At 35.4% G+C, this 18,379-nt stretch overlaps 1 protein-coding gene across 1 annotated transcript; it reads right to left on the reverse strand.

The window, feature by feature from the left end:
• Positions 1-719: 719 nt before the first annotated feature.
• LOC122033832 lies at positions 720-17,843 on the reverse strand. Its single transcript, XM_042592996.1, has 8 exons — positions 17,688-17,843; positions 17,521-17,607; positions 17,324-17,444; positions 17,147-17,213; positions 16,201-16,270; positions 3,714-3,770; positions 3,306-3,374; positions 720-805 (listed from the first exon to the last, which is right to left on the reverse strand). Exons 1-8 carry the CDS (start codon positions 17,767-17,769, stop codon positions 720-722), a joined length of 639 nt encoding a protein of 212 aa, XP_042448930.1. The 5' UTR covers positions 17,770-17,843.
• Between the last annotated feature and the right edge of the window lie 536 nt (positions 17,844-18,379).

The raw sequence follows: 18,379 nt of genomic DNA on the forward strand, positions 1-18,379 counted from the left end.
TCATCTTGTAAAAACCAGAAATCAAAATTCCAGAATTGAACTTTAAGTTTCAGAACTAGAAGCCTAAGGTAGCTTAAGTTCAAATCATATAGAAATTATCTGGCTGAAGGTATCAATTGATACTGGAATGAAAAGATAATGAGTTCATGATACTTACCAATCAAAAACAACATAGAAGGTTAGTAATAAATATGAACTTGTTGATGCATTAGTTCCATTTCTGCATAATTTGATAAACAGAAATTTCATGCATTCTTCTTTTTTTTTCTAAGTAACTGAGTGCTCACTTAAGCTTCCCATTGATCAAGAGGCTTCATAAAAACGCAACTATACTATTGCAGATTCTACAGCAGAAACTCAGCCTCTTGGAAGTCCAATTTCAAAAATTCGAATCTGAGATTTACTTCTGCAATATGCTGTTTCAGATTCCAGCTTGACAAGCAACTCTATAAATCGCAACACATCAGCTCTTCAAATTCTAGATTCCAAGAAATTCCAGATTTTTGTCTCTTCCAGCAATCCTTGATGAAATTTGGTGTTTCTAACTTTGATGATCTTCATTAGCTTTCCATTCCTTGATCCATGAAGAGTTAAGTTTGGTACAAGGCATCGTTTAGCACTTTGTTTTGTAAGAGTTTCAAAAATTTCTGATATCAATTTTAGATTTAAGCTGATGTACTCCTGCATCCGTATTAAGCATGTCATTGTTCACATTTTGGTCATGCAGCTTGCAAAGAATTCCAGCAACAATTAGCACTCTTTTTCAGCAAATCAGATTGGCACATAACAGCCCAAACTTTATAATCTGTTCAAATTCAGAAACCAATCAAGAACAGAATCTTTATAATGTATTAGATATTGTTTGTTTAAATGAAGCCAATGTATCACCCATAGCTACACAACACTGAAATTCAGAACTCTATGTCTCCTCACCAACTGATTGACGAAATTTAGTGATGCCAGTCCATACACTTCAATCTCAGTGCTGCTGCAAAATTTTGGCACTCATTTGATACACAATTTCACCACCTCTTAACTACCCTTTCTCACTTCAACTTTAAATAGTTATATGTTTATCCAGTAAACTTCATTAGCTTAATGAATATTCCCAAGTCTTCCCTTCTATACATGTTCTCCAATGGTTTGAGTGGGGTTACACTTAAAATTTCCATTGTTTTTCATTTGAATCCGAACAGCTTTGATCTCTAAATTCAACAATGAATAATCACAGCTCAAAAACCAGCAATTCAGAAATTCATATTTGCAAGAATTCCAATTCAATTTGATAAAAACTCCAACTATAAATCAGCTTCTTATGATTTTGAAGTTGCAGAAGTCAGAATCAATGAGACTTAAGCTACTCCATTGATCAAAGAAATGCTTTTACTGCTACCCATCTTCCACCTTTGATCATAGCATTAAATTCATATCAAGGATTCAACTTCTATTTCAAAGTTTCCTCATCAGGCGCAACAACAAGGAAAAGAAGAGTTCAGTGGCTCAATTTTGTCTTGAGGCTTCCATTGATCCAAGATTCGCAAGGAGAACTAGACACACTCTTACTGAAATATTTTATATTGATTCTACAAGAATCACATTGAAGGAATCCATGCTTAAACCATTATAATACCTCCTTCCATCAGAATTCAGTTTCTTTTAACATTCCCTTTGTTTAACAAGTTTGGCACGTCATTGATACAACATTCTGTATTTCTGAATTTCTGAATTTCCAGCAAGTTCAATCTTCTATCAGTTTCTGAATCCAAAGTCTCAAATCCAGTTTTGGTTGAGTATACATCTTCTGAGTGAGAGTGCAAAAGTTCAACTTGAAACTACCAATAATTAGAAGGTTGAAAAGGAAACTTGGCATGCAAAATGTTGAGGTTGATACATCAATGGCAGTAATTTCATCATACATTGCTGAATTCTAAAATCTATGACTCAGTTCAGAATCATGAATTCAAAGGTAAGGGTGCCAATTAGCAATGAAATGGCAGGAGCTTCATTTCCAGTAGAACACACCATAGCAGCAATTTTGGATCATGAATGCACACCATTTGTCTTTGAGCATACAATACATTTACTTGAATTTCTCAATGATTTGAGAATTTTAAGTGGAAGTTGGCACACAATTGACACAAATTAGTGTATATAATTTCCAGCTTCAAAATTTCCACTAAACAAATCCATAATCAAGTAATTGTGCCAAAATTTCGGAACTCATTATAACATTTTAATATTTCCAGAAATTTATCATCTCATCATCCCTCCCCCACACTTAAGTCCTTGTCCATCTTAGTCAAGCTAACTCATCAAGCAATTAATCCAGCAATCTCAATGAAATAAAAGAAATGCGACAAGCATAGAGAATTATGATTTAAAATGCTAGATGAGAATGTTTCAAGAAAATTGTGGAGAAAGAAATGGGAAATAAGGGAACAAGAATGAAATATATCCTTCATCTCCATGCACACCTATGCTATTGTGACTTTGAAAAGAAACTAAGCAAGTTCTAGAGCTCAATTGCTATGAGTGCATGCCACACAAAAATAAAATAAAGTATAGGCTTAAAGTGGACCTCAATAGGTATTTTTATGCAATCAAGCTCAATTGATCAAAATGGAATCCACTACCAATTTAACCAAAATCATGTAAGTAGAGTATCCAATCATGTCAAATGACCTAAAATTAATGATCAAATTTAAGAGACTTTTACCATCTTAAAAATATTACTTAGAAAATTCCCATGGTGATTTTTATTCAAATGAAATGCTATATACTAACAAAATGCAAAGTATGAAAGCAAAATGTAAAATAAAATGCAAAGTGTAAAAACAAAGTGCAAATGCAAAGTATGAAACCAAAGAAACGTAAATGAATTTATTAGAGAAAAAACTAAACACAAAGCATGAATCAAAATGCAAAAGCAAGCAAAATTGGAACTAACTCCCCTTTCATTCCCGGTGGTTGAAGAAGGTTTAGAAGAAGAAGCCACCCCGGAAGTGGAGTAATCATAGTTCCATTTAAATTCTACATATTAATCATTTTCCCCTTGAAAATTCTTTCTAGAGGTCTAAGTCGGTTCAGTTTAAGCACCCACTCCGGAAACTTATGTTCTCCTACAACATCAATCAAAGAAAACACCTCTCATACACATATGGGATAAAAATAAAATAGGAGAATATTAGTGTGGGTAGAAAATATATCAAGAAATGCATCACATCTAATAAAATCAATAATTGGTACCTCTATAAAATTTTCTGAAAAATTACACAAAATACTCACCTTGTCATCTTGCAAAGTACCTGGAGTGGTGATTGTTGCCTCCTTATCATCAACTAATGGCTCAAACTCTAGTTCTGGTGATTGTACAACTTCATGTAGTGAAGATAGTGTGGGTAGAAAATATATCAAGAAATGCATCAGATCTAATAAAATCAATAATTGGTACCTCTATAAAATTTTCTGAAAAATTACACAAAATACTCACCTTGTCATCTTGCAAAGTACCTGGAGTGGTGATTGTTACCTCCTTATCATCAACTAATGGCTCAAACTCTAGTTCTGGTGATTGTACAACTTCATGTAGTGATTCTTGGGTGTTTGGCTCCATAGCACTAGTCCCTACACTCACTTCCTCCATTCTTGGTGATTCTTGAGGTAATGCTTCCATAAGCATTCCCCTACACATAAATTATCTTCAATATCAAAACCTGCATCTTCAACAACATCTAGAGCAACATCTTTAGTAGTATCAGAAATTTGAACAACTGCATCATCCTCACAAATAAAACTAGATAAATCATGTGAATAAATGGAAGTAGGGTCAGGCCTGACAAAATCACTACTCTCCATCTCTCCACTAGAGTTCTGTGCTTGTAACTGATTAATAGATGATGCAATCTGATCTACCTAACTCTGAATATTCTGTATCCTTGCAAATTATTGCTCTTGATGTTCTAACATTTGTTGCATAACTTTATTGTATTTCCACATTGATTCTTCAATTTGTTCTTGTGCTTCCTCATACCTATTCCGCTGCTCCATAGGTAGGTAGCACTGAGTCTGAGGCTTATAGTAATAACTATCCCTCCAATCTCCAAAATACGGATAATATGGATCCATGGTTGCTGAATTTCTTGTTCTTACCCTGAAACACTAACAAATAAAATTAGAAGACTCAGGAACTAATAAAATCAAACACATGGATATATAATCATAAAAACAATAAAAAAAACAATCCTAAAATTACTACAATGCTTATAATTTCCCCAGCAACGACGCCAAAATTTAATAGTTGAGCAACTGTCACTTGCGCTAATCAAATTAATAAATGTATTTTCCACTAAACCCCTTAATTAAACAATAATGTTGCAGTAATGAGCCCAGGATCGATCTCGAGGAACCAATGGTGATATGTAATCTAGGATTGTATTTATTTCCTATTTTTGGGGTTTTTAACATATAAATGGAATTGGGGGGGGGGGGGGGGGGGGGTTTAAGCTTAAATCTAAATCTAACAAAAATTAAGCACAACAATAAGAAATTAATCTAAAGCAAGAGTGAAACCTAACTATGTGCTAATGAACAAATCATTACGCATTATCACTCTACGTTGTGATAAATCCATCAACACACATCAAACTAAGAATGAAAGAACAAGACGCAATTTACTCTGATCTTAAACAAGATGTAAACCCTAACTTAGAACTTAAACTCTAAACAATTAATCAAGCACAAATTAAACTACAACAAGGTAATGAAATATTAAATTACTTGCATAAAAACATAACAACATAAAAGGAATCTATTCTTAGCTATAAAAATAATAACAAAGTGAATTAAACCCTAACCGATCCTACTCACAACTAATCTCACCAAACTTCACACTCTTGCCGTCAAACAAGAGTGCCAAAGTTGAGAACACCCAACTCTGGACCTCAGCGAAGAGTATCAGTGGCGTATCAGCTCAAGGTATCTTCAGCATAGCCGACGGACCACCCTCGGTGAGCTAGAACAACCTAAAACCCCAAGAATGGACAAAAATGATAGAAATCTGCTACCGGAGCTCTCTGAATCTGGATGGAAGTTATAGATTGCGGATGGACATCGGAAGAAGCTTAGGAACGCCGGAGGACCACCGCCGAGCGTTGGTGATGGGAATCGGGGCTCAGATTTGGAAGACCACCTCCAAATCTCGCTGGAACACAGAAATCTCCGGAAGAGAAATTTCGCCGGAGGAAACACCCACCGGAGGCTCCAGATGATCGGGATGAGCTGCCGTGAAGCTCTACAATGACGTTGAAGCTTGAGAGATCGATTAAAGAAGGAATCGGGGCCGAAATCCGGAGAAGACGTGCGTCGAGACGAAGAACACAGCGTGCTGGAGTCGACGAAGAAGTTGTACTGTAGCTTCTCTGTTTTAAACAGATCTCATATTTGAACCGACGGCTGAGATTGATTTGGAGCTAAATCAACGGTGAAAGTTTGCCCAAAATCTGATCCAAAGGTGCTGATCTTGATCTAGGGTCTGGATCTACTCTCCCTTAAGTCGGATTGACTAGATAATCACTAGATGGCCCAGATCTGCCCAGTCTTCAATGAACGGTCCAGATTAATTCAGCTTGATCAATGGCTAGATGAGCTTAGATCTGGATCAAAACTTTTGGATCTTCATCAATGGCTTAGATCTGCTCCCCATTAAGTTGGATCGGCCAGATCTTCAACGGATGGTCCAGATCTGTCCTATTCTTGATGAACGGCCCAAATCGACCCAAAGCTTGATCTTCTCGTTTAAACTCTTATTCGAGCTGAATTTTGGTCCAAATAGATCAAAATCCAAGATCCTTTGATGCCTACAAAATAAGAATCAAATATTAGCATCAAATAGCACAAAAATAAGATAATTTGTAATTAAGTCCAAAAATACACACTATGCACAAAATGTGATGTAACCATGATTTAAATTATGAAATCAACATCAAACCATGCATATATAAATCAAAATAATAGAGTAAAATCATGATTATCAGTGGGCTCATCCTCTATGAGCACAACGTTATCATGGTCAAACAAGAGAAATGAGTATCTCTCAAGCTGACGACATACCCTATCAGACCTGCGAAGGGGTATGTCTACTTGAACTGGTTGTTGTTCCTCAACTCCTTGTGAAACAACATCATCCACAACACTTTGCGGTTCTAGTTCAACTTCCATCGAGGCTTCAGTGCTATTGTTCACATCTTGAACTTCTTCAAGATCGAACGTACTCCCACTAGTCTTTCTAGAAACAAAATCCCTTTCTAGAAATACCCCAGTCTTTGCCACAACTACCTTGTACTGACTGGGAATATAGAAGTAATATCCCTTAGTTTCCTTGGGATATCCAATAAAATAGTACTTGTCGGATTTGGGTCCCAGTTTGTCTGAGACTTGACGTCTAACGTAAGCCTCACAACCCCAAATCCTCATAAAAGACACCTGGGTATCTCTCCCAGTCCATATCCTATATGGTGTCTTTATCACAGCCTTGGATGGAACTCGATTGAGTATAAAGGCTGCTGTGTCCAGGGCATAGCCCCAAAGATATGTAGGAAGATCAGTGTGACTCATCATAGATCGCATCATATCTAATAGGGTACGATTCCTCCTTTCGGATACACCATTCCACTGTGGTGTTCCAGGTGGAGTGAGTTGGGATAGGATCCCACACTCTGCTAGATAGTCACGAAACTCATGGCTAAGGTATTCACCACCTCGATCTGATCGAAGTATCTTAATACTCTTGCCAAGCTGGTTTTGTACTTCATTCTTGAATTCCTTGAACTTTTCAAAGGATTCTGACTTATGTGTCATCAAGTACATATAACCATATCTACTGAAGTCATCAGTAAATGTAATGAAGTACCTATAACCACCTCTGGCAGCGACATTGAAAGGGTCACATACATCGCTATGTATAAGTCCTAACAAGTCAGTCACTCTCTCACTGTTCCCACTAAAGGGAGTCTTGGACATCTTGACCAGTAGACATGACTCGCATGTCTCATATGATTCAAAAATCAAATAAGTCTAGCAAACCATCTTTATGGAGCTGGGATAAACGCTTGTCATTTATATGACCTAAGCGACAGTGCCAGATATCGGTTTGGTTCATGTCTTTTGACTTGAACCTCTTGGTACTTATGTTATAGATAGGGGTCTCAAGGTCTAAAATAAAGAGTCCGTTCATTAGAGGTGCACTACAATAGAACATATCATTCAAATAAACTGAAAAATATTTGTTCTTTATTATAAATGAAAAACCTTTCTTGTCCAGACCAGAAACTGAAATTATGTTCTTAGTGAAAGTAGGCACATAACAACATTCATCTAATTCTAGTACAAGCCCAGAGGGCAGAGATAGATAGTAAGTCCCTACAGCAATGACAACAACTTGTGCTCCATTGGCTACTCGTAGGTCTACCTAGCCCTTTGTCAATGCCCTACTATTTCTCAGCGCCTGTACATTAGTACAAATGTGAGAAGCACATCCGGTATCTAATACCCACGATGAAGAAATAGAGAGATTGACTTCTATAACATGTACACCTGAAGTAGAAATCTTATTTCTCTTCTTCTTAAGATTTTCCAGGTATCCTATGCAGTTCCTCTTCCAGTGCCTTGCTTGTCCTTGATATAGGTGACAAAGATGTTCAACCATATCATAAGAACCCATCAACTCATGTTGCTTCTGAAGCTCAGAGTTTATGGTTGCGAGCATGAGACATGACACATCTAATGCGTCATCTTGATACTTCTTGTAAGCATCTTTGTCTGCTCGCGTGGCAGTGGCAGGAGGTGCCTCAGGAATGGGCTACTCCAGAACGTACAGTTTACGTTCTTGAGTGAGAACAATTCTCAGATTCCTGTACCAGTCTAGGAAATTTGCTCCGTTGAGCTTGTCCTTCTTAAGGACAGAACGCTGGGAGAAAGAGTTTGTATTTGACGTCATGACAATCTACAACAGAAATTAAGCAGAAAGTAAATATCATATTCTTTTTATCATTTAATTAGGCCTTTAATTAAATGATACTCCCACTGAATCCTATAACTCATGTGGGACAAGATCCACATCATACTAACCCTTGAGTTAGCTTTGGCTAAATCGCCCAAGACTTAGTATGATCGGTAGGTAACTAATTACCAATTACATCTCCATGCAACTCTTGTTTATAGGATCAAGATCCATATTTATATTAAAACTCGAGTTAGCTTTGGCTAATACGCCCGAGCGTTAATATAAATGTGATTTTGACCTATCTACCAACCATTGGAAAATGCCTATAGTTAAACTCGATCCAATTGAGTTAACTAGTTACTCAATCTAATTGAGTTGTACTCACCCATGCGTTGATAGGCAGGACCAAGATTGCCCCTCCGTACCCTACCAAGATAATATGTGTTGCTCTGCTTTGGCAGATTCGACAACAACATGTGATTGAGGTAGTGATTGGTATCACGGCATGGTAGGCATTTCGAGTTGACGTGATTGAGATCTAATCTAATTGGCGATGTGTATCATATACGCGATTGATCGAATCGAATCCTTAAGGTGCATCTTGTACACGATTTAGATCTAATCTAATCGTTAAAGCGCTAATTAATTACTCTACTAGCATGCATCACATATACACACACAAGCAATTAATTAAATATTTTGTGATTAGTCATGGCCCTACTACGATCTTCTCAAGCCAATGAGAAGATCGGATGGTCAACCTAAGGTCAACAGCTTCTCAAGCTCCTCCCTTTGACCACCTTGTGTTGCTCGTGCCCTCCTCGTAACTCCGTCTCGAGTGGACTTTCCACCGCCTCATTTTGTACATTACAAAAGGTGAAACTCGAGTTACATTCGAGTCTAAACTATTTACAACAAGAATAAATAAATAGAAAGACACGACGTGTATCAAATATACAACACACACAATCACACGACGGCACACAGGCCTTATGATGAATTACAACACAAAATTCTAATCTAATTGGGTCTTTTGGGCCATGACCATCACAAAAATAATACATAATTCTAAATTATGTAATTTCTATAAATTTCTGTAATTTTTTTCTACAATCTTTACAATTTTATAAGTAAAAATTCCCGGCGGTCCCGTTTAGTGATTTTTGGGCGCAATCGCGCCACATTTCGTACAAGGACAAGGTATACTAGTAGGATTAGTAGCATGTTGCAACGCAAAATGCAAAAAAGATTCTAGTCCAAGTTCAAACTCATGTGATAATCTATCCTTTGCCATCCATGCTTTGTCCATTTTGTTGTACTAATGAATCTAAAATCAATCAAAAATATCAAGACAATTACAACAATGAGCCATATTACATACTATTTCATATTTTTAGAATCAAGAATTAACTTAGTATGACAAACAAAATTTGCACTTCATCATTATACCAATAAATAAACTATGAGTCATTCATGAATCATCACCTAAACCCTAAACCGTATTAGGAATTATTCAGATGGATTCAAAAATTCACAAAATCATAATTAACTTGTTCATGAATCGATTTAACAAGAAGGTCAAAAGAAAATACTCACTTAATAATCAAAGCCTTTAAGTTGTATATGTAGCGCATCTAATAAGCCCAGCCCAACACACAAATCCTGTAGAAACAACAACAACAAAAATAGGTAAATTTCTAAACCAGAAACCATGGCATATCAGTGAAATGAATTAGCATAGACAAGAAAGAAACTTGATAGTTCAAGGATTACATAAAACCAACTTAGCAACAGGAACTAACAACTCCTCAATCTATCAAACAAAAATGATAAAATCAACTCAAGGTAGTGTTTGAGGAAATTCATCAAACACATTGCATGCATCAATCAATTAATACTTGCAAACAAGAGATCAAGAAGATGAAATTGTCGAAGATGAGGAAGAACTTCAGTAGCGACGATGTATAAAGGAAAAATTACCAGAATGTGAAGAAGGACTCCAGCAGTGGCAATGAATGCTGGACCGGAGATGGATGAAGGAAAAACTATCAGAATGCGAAGAAGACCTCCTCTTCTCACCGAAAGGGAGGAGTTGGAGGAGATGTGGTGTGGTTGGATGGAGAAGCAAGGGCGTCGTGTCTTGATACTGATCGGGAGAGGAAGGGGCGTCGATCTACGATAGGGAAGAGGGGGATGAGGTTGAGAGAGATGGTTGGAGGTTTTGGTTTAGGTTTAGGCTGAGAGAGATGGTCAGAGGAAGGGGCGCGATATAGGTTTAGGTTTGGATGGAACTTCACAATGTTGCAAATTTTGGCTGGTGGGAAAATTAAAATATTTTTTTTGGTTCATTAACACCGAGTTTTAAAAACCGCTGTTAAAATCGATGTCTATTAACGAAAAAAAGGTGCTCATAGACATCGCCTAAAAAACCGATGTCTATGAGCAAAATTTGCGCTCATAGACACCGATTTTTAGAAAAACTGGTGTAAAATATTCAAAGACATCGGTTTTTGCTTAGAACCGTTGTTGTTCAACCGATGTCTATGAGGGTTTTTCTTGTAGTGTCGGGGATTTCTAATCTTAGGATCAAGTTATTGTAAATGGGGTATGGGTTTTAAGTTTTGAATTGTTAAGGTGAACAATCAAAGAAATACTAACCTAACCTGAATTACGATAGTAGAAAATTAAAGAACTCAAGACATTTAACGAAACCTACTATGATCTAATGTACATGCATTGAATAAAAAATAATGGAAAATATAGTATGAAGGAAAATGACTTATGACATTGGAAAAACATGGCATTAAAACTATCCTAATCACTACAATCTAGGGAACAAACATGAACAATAATGTTAAAGAACACCTAGCTACAAATCAACAAAACTAAACTCGAACAGGTTCAAATTCAAATGCATAAGAGATAAAACCAAGCATCCTATTAACAACTCAATTTCATAAAAAGGGGACTACACATTGCAAGAAAAGTGATGTCTAGATCAAAATTGATAACTTAAAGATTGTGCTACAAAGATGAAGAAGAAGCTCGTATGGCTGAATGAGAAGTTAACAATGATTTGGTGAAGAGGGGAGGATGCTGCTATCCAATCAAGGGAAGAAGGGTAACCCTTTTCTTCACCTCAATGGATGAAATAAATGGAAGATTAATTACTGCCGAAAGGAACCAAGGTGGGGTTGGATTGGTAGAAGAAGGGCTGATCATATGCATTGGTGGATAGATTGACATTGAGAGGATTGAGGAATAAGGAAGTGCATACATGGTAGTGATGGAAGAATATCTTGGTGTTGCATAATGTAGATGAAGGTAGATTGTCGGAGCTCGGTGGTAGCTCGCAAATGAAGTAGCATATCTCCTAAGCTTCTTTGGTGGTGGATGAGGGATTGATGGACTAAAATAAAATCTCTAAACCTCAGTCTATGAAGGGGATGAGCTCCGATGAACAACATCGATAGAGATGGTGAGAATTACTAATCCTCTATTTCACACCCTCTCCTCTATAACTTGATGATCTCTCTAGTTATTGTAACTTCCCACTTGAATCTAACTAGATCTCCATAAAAAGATTTTCCATATGCTTCTCGACAGTTGAAAGACCATGAGAAAAATTAGCAACCTTGAGGATGAATGAAGTTATAATGGTAAAGTTTTAAGCGAGTTATTTGAGTTTAGAGATCTATAATTATCATTTTTCATTGTAATTTCTATATAAAAAATATTTCATACCATAGATAATTTATTTATTTATTATCCTCATCATATTATTTTTTTTTCATTACACTACAACAAAAACCCTCATAGACATCGATTTTCCACCGCTGTCTATTACATTTTTGACCGATGTCTATAAAGGCGATGTAAAAGGTGTGCCATTTTAGACATCAGGTTAAAACCGGTGTAGTATCACTTAACGACATCAGGTGTAAAACCGATGTAATATTATATGTTAATAACACCAGTTTTGGCTGCGGTATACGATCGATGTAATATTAGTTAATGACACCGGTTTTGCAGCGATGGAAAACCGATGTAATATTAGTATTGTTTAACGACACAAATTCGATTTCTGAAAGAGTGGAAAACCAATATTATCACCAAGCAAATCATAAAATTAAGTTAATATTATTAATTCACTAAGAAAATCACAAATAAAAATGCACCGATGTATTTAAACACACCAAGTCAATATCCATATAACCAACACAAATATTCTTCTTACAACATAAAAAGAGAATAGATATTGTGCACATCAAGTCAGTATCCACAAATTATACATAACTATTCTTCTTACAACATCAAAAGGTAACATATATTGTACACATCAAGTCCATATCCATAAATTACATTCCATAAAAATGCTTGCATCCTCCAAAGCTTTCAAAAATCGAATACCTTTTATAATCAAATGTAATCTAGCATATATTCAGCCCACTCGAACCACACTTTATCTGTTAGTTAGAGCACTAGAGCCAATCTTTTGATGATTATTGTATGGACTCATTGTATCATATTCTTGTATATTAATAAAGGCATTTGTTTTGGTTATTATGCTTACTTGTATTGGTGCCAAATAAACTAAGTATAATAGCGTCCTTGAGTAGAAGGTTAATACCTATATCAATCGATTGGTTGAATCGATAGTGAGATGATATAGGGAACACTACTCTTAATCATTCCTAGTCGAGTATTAACATTCAGGGACAATGTTAATGCAATAAGACTAGCATGTAGGTCAACTCGAAGACTTGATCTCACAAGTCATGGATATAGAGATATCAAGTTGACACATGGGTATGCATTGGAGAATGTATACTGAATGACCCGCCATGAGAAAGTATCATGGATCGTTATATGAGTGTCATATACTTTCTCATGTGACTATTAGTATGACTATTAGTCCTTAGACCTGAAATCACCATGGTTCCCTACATAAGGAGTTATGTACTTTGGTTTCATCAAACGTCACCCGTAACTGGGTGGACTATAAAGACGATTACTGGGTATGTAACGAATTATGCAGAGGGATGTGAGTGATGTAGATGGGATTTATCCCTTCTATATGACGGGAGCGGCATCGATATTCTTGATAGAGTGAGACCACAGAGCACATGGCCATGCCTAAATGAGTCAATATGAGATATTGAGCTCATCTGATTGAGTGAGTCTACTTGGAGTTCAAGATTTAGATTGATTAGAGGATGACACGGTCTAAGCCTCACATTGATCAATCTAGATGTCTAATATAGAAGGACACTTATCATATATTGTGAGGAGTCACAATTAGTAGTCACAAGGTGATATTGGATCTCAACATTCTTGTAACTTGGGTAGTAATGATGTGTTGCTAGATACCGCTCATTACTTATGCTCCTAAATGGGTTTAGAGGCATTTTCAACTTTACAAGAACCTATAAGGTCACACACAAAGGACAATTAGATGGATATTAGGTTCATATGATGAACCAAGAGGATTAGGTTCATGTGATGAACCAAATTGGATTAAGAGTAATCCAAATTGGGCTAATTGAGTTGGACTCAATTTGATTCATTTGTTTAATGAGTCTAATTTAGATTATGACTCATTGAATAAATTTAATTAAATGAATTAGATTCATTATATTAAGTTGGTTTGAATCAAATGGTTAGATTAGATCAACCATGAGAGAGATTTGGTCAAGTTTGACTTGACTTGAGAAGGAAGATGAAAGGTCAGGTTTGACTTGACCATTTGCCACCTCATTTGTGAGTTGACATTAGGAGGACCAATGTGTTAGGATGTATACTAAAAGTCTAGCTTTTGGTATGAACATATATTTAGAAATAAGAATCACATTGGTCAAATGTCTACATTTATTTGTTAAAAGTAGATGTTCAATTAATTTATATTGTAGATAACATGGTGTGTGGTGTCACACATAGAAGATCGTGTTATCAGTTCTTTATAAATTATAAACAGTTGCTCACGACTAAGATGGAAAGGAACAAACCATTAGAATAGTTGTAGTGTAATTAGAAATTAGTTTATCTTAACAAATAAATTACACTAGCACACTCAAAGTGTATTGAGTAGGACCATTTAAGGTAAGTTCTTTTTATACTGACTAGATAAAAGAACAAGACCTTAGTTATTATGGAAGTATGTACTTTTAATCCTAATATAATGACAAACACATATATTTAATATTTATTTCTTTAATTTATGAATGGATGAGATTTAGCTCGATAAATCAATAGGCCCGATAAGTTGAGAAATGATATTACTTATAGTGTGTGTTGTTGATTATAAAAGAAAACTGTGTCCTAGTGAGCTAGGTTGATAATGTCCCCAAGAGGAGCTCATAAGGATTGTCATGTTAAACCCTACAGGTGGACTTAGTCCGACATGACGATAAGGTTGAGTGGTAATACTCTTAGAACTAGATGTTAATTAAGTGAGTGTCAGTAGCTCATTTAATTAATGGACATCCGATATCTTAAACACAGGGAGACTAACACACTCATAATAAGAAGGACCTTAAAAATGTAATTTGGGATTGGTGCGGTAGTTCAATAATAATTCTCTAGTGGAATGAATTATTATTGATTAAATTAAGTTGTGTGTTCGGGGTGAACACGGGATGCTTAATTTCATCGGGAGACCAAAACCAATTCCTCCTCTCGGTCCCTATCGTAGCCTCTTAATTATAGAGTATTATACCCACCTATACCCACCTTCTTACCCATCTCAAAGGGGCCGACCAAGCTAGCTTGGAGACCAAGCTAGGGCCGGCCAAGACTTGGTTTATGGGAACCTTTAGGTGGCCGGCCCTAGCTTGAACCCAAGCTTAGGTGGCTGGCCATATCAAAATAAAAAGGATTTTATTTATTTAAATTTTTCTTATGGGGATTTCATGGTTTTAAAAGAGAGTTAAAAATTTAAATCTTTCTTTTATAGCATTCTACAAAAGATTAAGAGAAAGGTTTGAAATCTTTCCTTATGTGTAGATTAAAAGAAAATTTTAATGTTTGATAAAACTTTTCTTTTTTGTAACCATGTTCATGATTTAAAATAGAGTTTTAAAATTAAATATTTTCTTCTACAAAGGATTAAGAAAAGATTTGATATCTTTCCTTATTTGTAGATTGAAAAGAGATTTTAATTTTAAAGATAACTTTATTTTTTTGTAAATCATCCACATGTTGAAAAGAGATTTTAAATTTATAATATTTCCTTTTATAACTCACCATGAAGGTATTTGAATAGAGAAAATTTTATTTTAAAATTTCCCGAAGCAAATAAGGAAGTTTTTAATTTTTACAAAACTTCTCTTATTTGTTTTTCTATGTGGCCGACCATTGGAATATAATAGAGAGAGTTTTATTTTTTGTTTTAAAACTTTCCTCTTTATTTAATGGTAAGAAAAAATAAGGAGAATTTAATTATAATTAAATTTCCTTATTTACCAAGACCAAGGATTATAAAAGAGGGGTAGAGGTGCCTTCACAGAGAACGACTCTATTCTATTTTCTCCCTCTTTTGCTTCCTTGGTGTGGCCGGTCATCCTCTCCTCTTCTCTTCTCTTTGATGGCCGAACCTCATCCTTTTTGTGGAGACTCATATGGTGGCCAGATCAACACTACAAGAAAAAAGCTAATAGACAACGCTTTTAAAACGTTGTCTTTGTGCCTGAAAAAGCATTGTTAAAGGCACTGTTGTTAAAAGTCTACTCAACGACAACGCTTTTAAAGCGTTGTCGTTTGTAGCAAAGACAACGCTTTTGCAACGCTTTAAAAGCGTTGTGTATTTTTTTGTAAAAACATCATTATTGCAACGCTTTAAAAGCGTTGTTGTTTTTGGCAAAGACAACATTTTTGCAACGCTTTAAAAGCGTTGTCTTTTTAAAAAAAAATTAAAAAAATCTATTTACAAAATCATTTTTTTATATTTATAAAACTATTAATTTTCTTTTACCATATCCAGATTCGAATTTGACATATAAAATAGCATTAATTAGCTCAGCTAATGATTTCAAATTCGTACCAAACAATAGAATTCAATTACAAAGTATTAGTATTTACAGGAGAATTCAACTATACACAAAGACTAAATATTTCTATTTCAAAGTAGTTAGTGACATTCAAATTTAAAACAAAAAAAGCACAAAATAGCTAGCCGACCTCAAGACAACGATCTGCATGCTTACTTCTACTAGATATATTGATCAAAATGGATTGACGGCATGAGACTGGGACAAAATACCTACCACTGTGTATCTGTCACAGAAAACAATACGATCAGTATTATGCAAAAGAATTTTTTGGTGGTAATAGCTGAAACTAAATGTCACAATTCACACCATATAATAACTTTTAAGAGAAAAAGAATTAAGCATAAAATAACGGGGAATAGAGCAAACGAAAAATGCATGTGCTACTTTGTTTCCGCCATGGAAATATAACAAAAAGAATAGCATAATTGGATATGCTAGGGAAACCACTGTGAGACCTAAATACATAATTAGAGATGCAGTGCAAAAAGAACAGCATATATTTCATTTGAGTTCTTACACATGAACTAAAGTCGAAATCAGCATATGTTCTGATTTCTTTGGTTTGTAGAACTTGTAGCTTTATCAAACACAATTTGACTTGAAATTTTTCAATAGCAAATGTAGTTTTCCGGTGTACTAAACTATACATATAAAATATGGCTTTGATTCTAGAGTGCAAAGAAAGGATGGCCCTTCACTTATCGTCTAAAACTCAAACAGGTTGCTATATGTTTTGTTTCAATTGAGTCCTTAAACTTGCAATATATACTAAACAAGTCCATCCCATTGGTACACTTAAAACACAAGAAACAGGTTACTGACTGAGCATCTAATCACATCATGTCAACACCAGATTATCAACAGAATATAACAACTATGTAAATTCAACCATGAAGCATGGAAAGGAAAAGATGTGTATTTAGAGTTGCAATACATCTCACTATCATTGAAATAGTTCTCCATCCATTCATCTGAGGATGGATCCAAGACTTCATTACTGAAAAGAAATCTATCATCTATCACAAATTCTTTGATTAGAATAGCTGGAAATCCACATCTACTGCTAGAAAAATTCTTTCCAAGGTAAGAAAATTAAAACCCGAACACGTGAGATTTGACTGTAAATTTTGTGTGCATATTTTTGCTGATGTCGAGTCCTCCTGAACCTAAAGTAAAAAAATCAAACGCACCAAGTGGATGCTTTAGCCTAATTTTAATAAAGTATTAAGATGAATCTAATTTATCTATCTGAAGAAACAGTCTTGGAACAAACTACTTCAGAGGACAAATGCTCATTGACGGCTGTGGCACCATCATCATTAGAAAAAAATTTAGAACACGATGCCTTTTCACTCTTGATGCCTCGTTTGCTTCCTCCACACCCTTCTCGACCTCATCTGCTACCATTTATCTCACTTGAGATTTAGAAGGACTTGAAACAGTCAGAAGAGAAGGCAAAGTTGACAAACACACCTCCAAAATCCAATTCGTCTAAGTCGAAATCACCAAATCCTCGAAGTGGAGTTTGATTTCCCATCGTATCATCCCATAGAGGTAAAGTTGTGAATTTGAGAAATAGGTACTAAAACGTAAATTCCCTTGGAAAAAAAAAGAAGAAGAATTAGTTGTAGAAAACAAACCAAATTGGGAATATGTTGGCGGGCAACATTCTTCTTCTTGTTGCCATTGCCACATATCGCTCCTACAAATTCCACAGGACATTAGTACGGAGTTTCAAAAATTATTTTAACTGAGCACTCAAAATCTCAAGTTCCGGTAGATCATCAAACAACAAGCTGCTTCAGTCAAAAATGGTAATGCAAGATCTGACTAGGATAATTAGTATGTATTCTATGTAGTTATTTATAGATTCATAATGTTGAGATACAGACTCAGTCACAGTTTTGTCACCCAAAACTAACTCCTGCAATGATGCAATGATAATCATCCAATGACAAATTATATATGCATGACAACAATTTGCAAGGGAAAGTAGGAAACTCACTTGTTCGTAGTGTGGATTTTTGATCTAATCTAACCTAGAGCATGGAAAGTAAAAACACATCAAGTAAACATCTAGTGAAACAAAAACTAGAGCATGTAACAAAACCTAAACTAATTGCATTCAAATAAAGAACAAACATCATAGAAACATAAATCACTAAACTAACAAGCATTACATGGAATTAAACTAAAGAGATATTTCACCGAACACCTACTATGCATGAAACAAATAAAGCAAGATGAGTGCAATTCAAACATAGGGAATTAAGTTCAATACAAGCATTCAAACAAAACTCTGCCGGTGGCTGCACACTTCGACACGACAATG

Source organism: Zingiber officinale, chromosome 11B, assembly GCF_018446385.1.
Source record: "Zingiber officinale cultivar Zhangliang chromosome 11B, Zo_v1.1, whole genome shotgun sequence".
NCBI classification, from domain to species: Eukaryota; Viridiplantae; Streptophyta; class Magnoliopsida; order Zingiberales; family Zingiberaceae; genus Zingiber; species Zingiber officinale.

What these genes read in the sequence shown, in the direction of transcription:
- LOC122033832 (XM_042592996.1), bottom strand. Translation starts at nt 17,769, where the DNA reads ATGTCCTGTGGAATTTGTAGGAGCGATATGTGGCAATGGCAACAAGAA. An exon ending in AGACGAATTGGATTTTGGAG is followed by an intron (nt 17,445 to 17,520) that starts GTGTGTTTGTCA and finishes AAATGGTAGCAG; the next exon opens with ATGAGGTCGAGAAGGGTGTG. An exon ending in GGCAACAATCACCACTCCAG is followed by an intron (nt 806 to 3,305) that starts GTACTTTGCAAG and finishes GAATTTGAACAG; the next exon opens with ATTATAAAGTTTGGGCTGTT.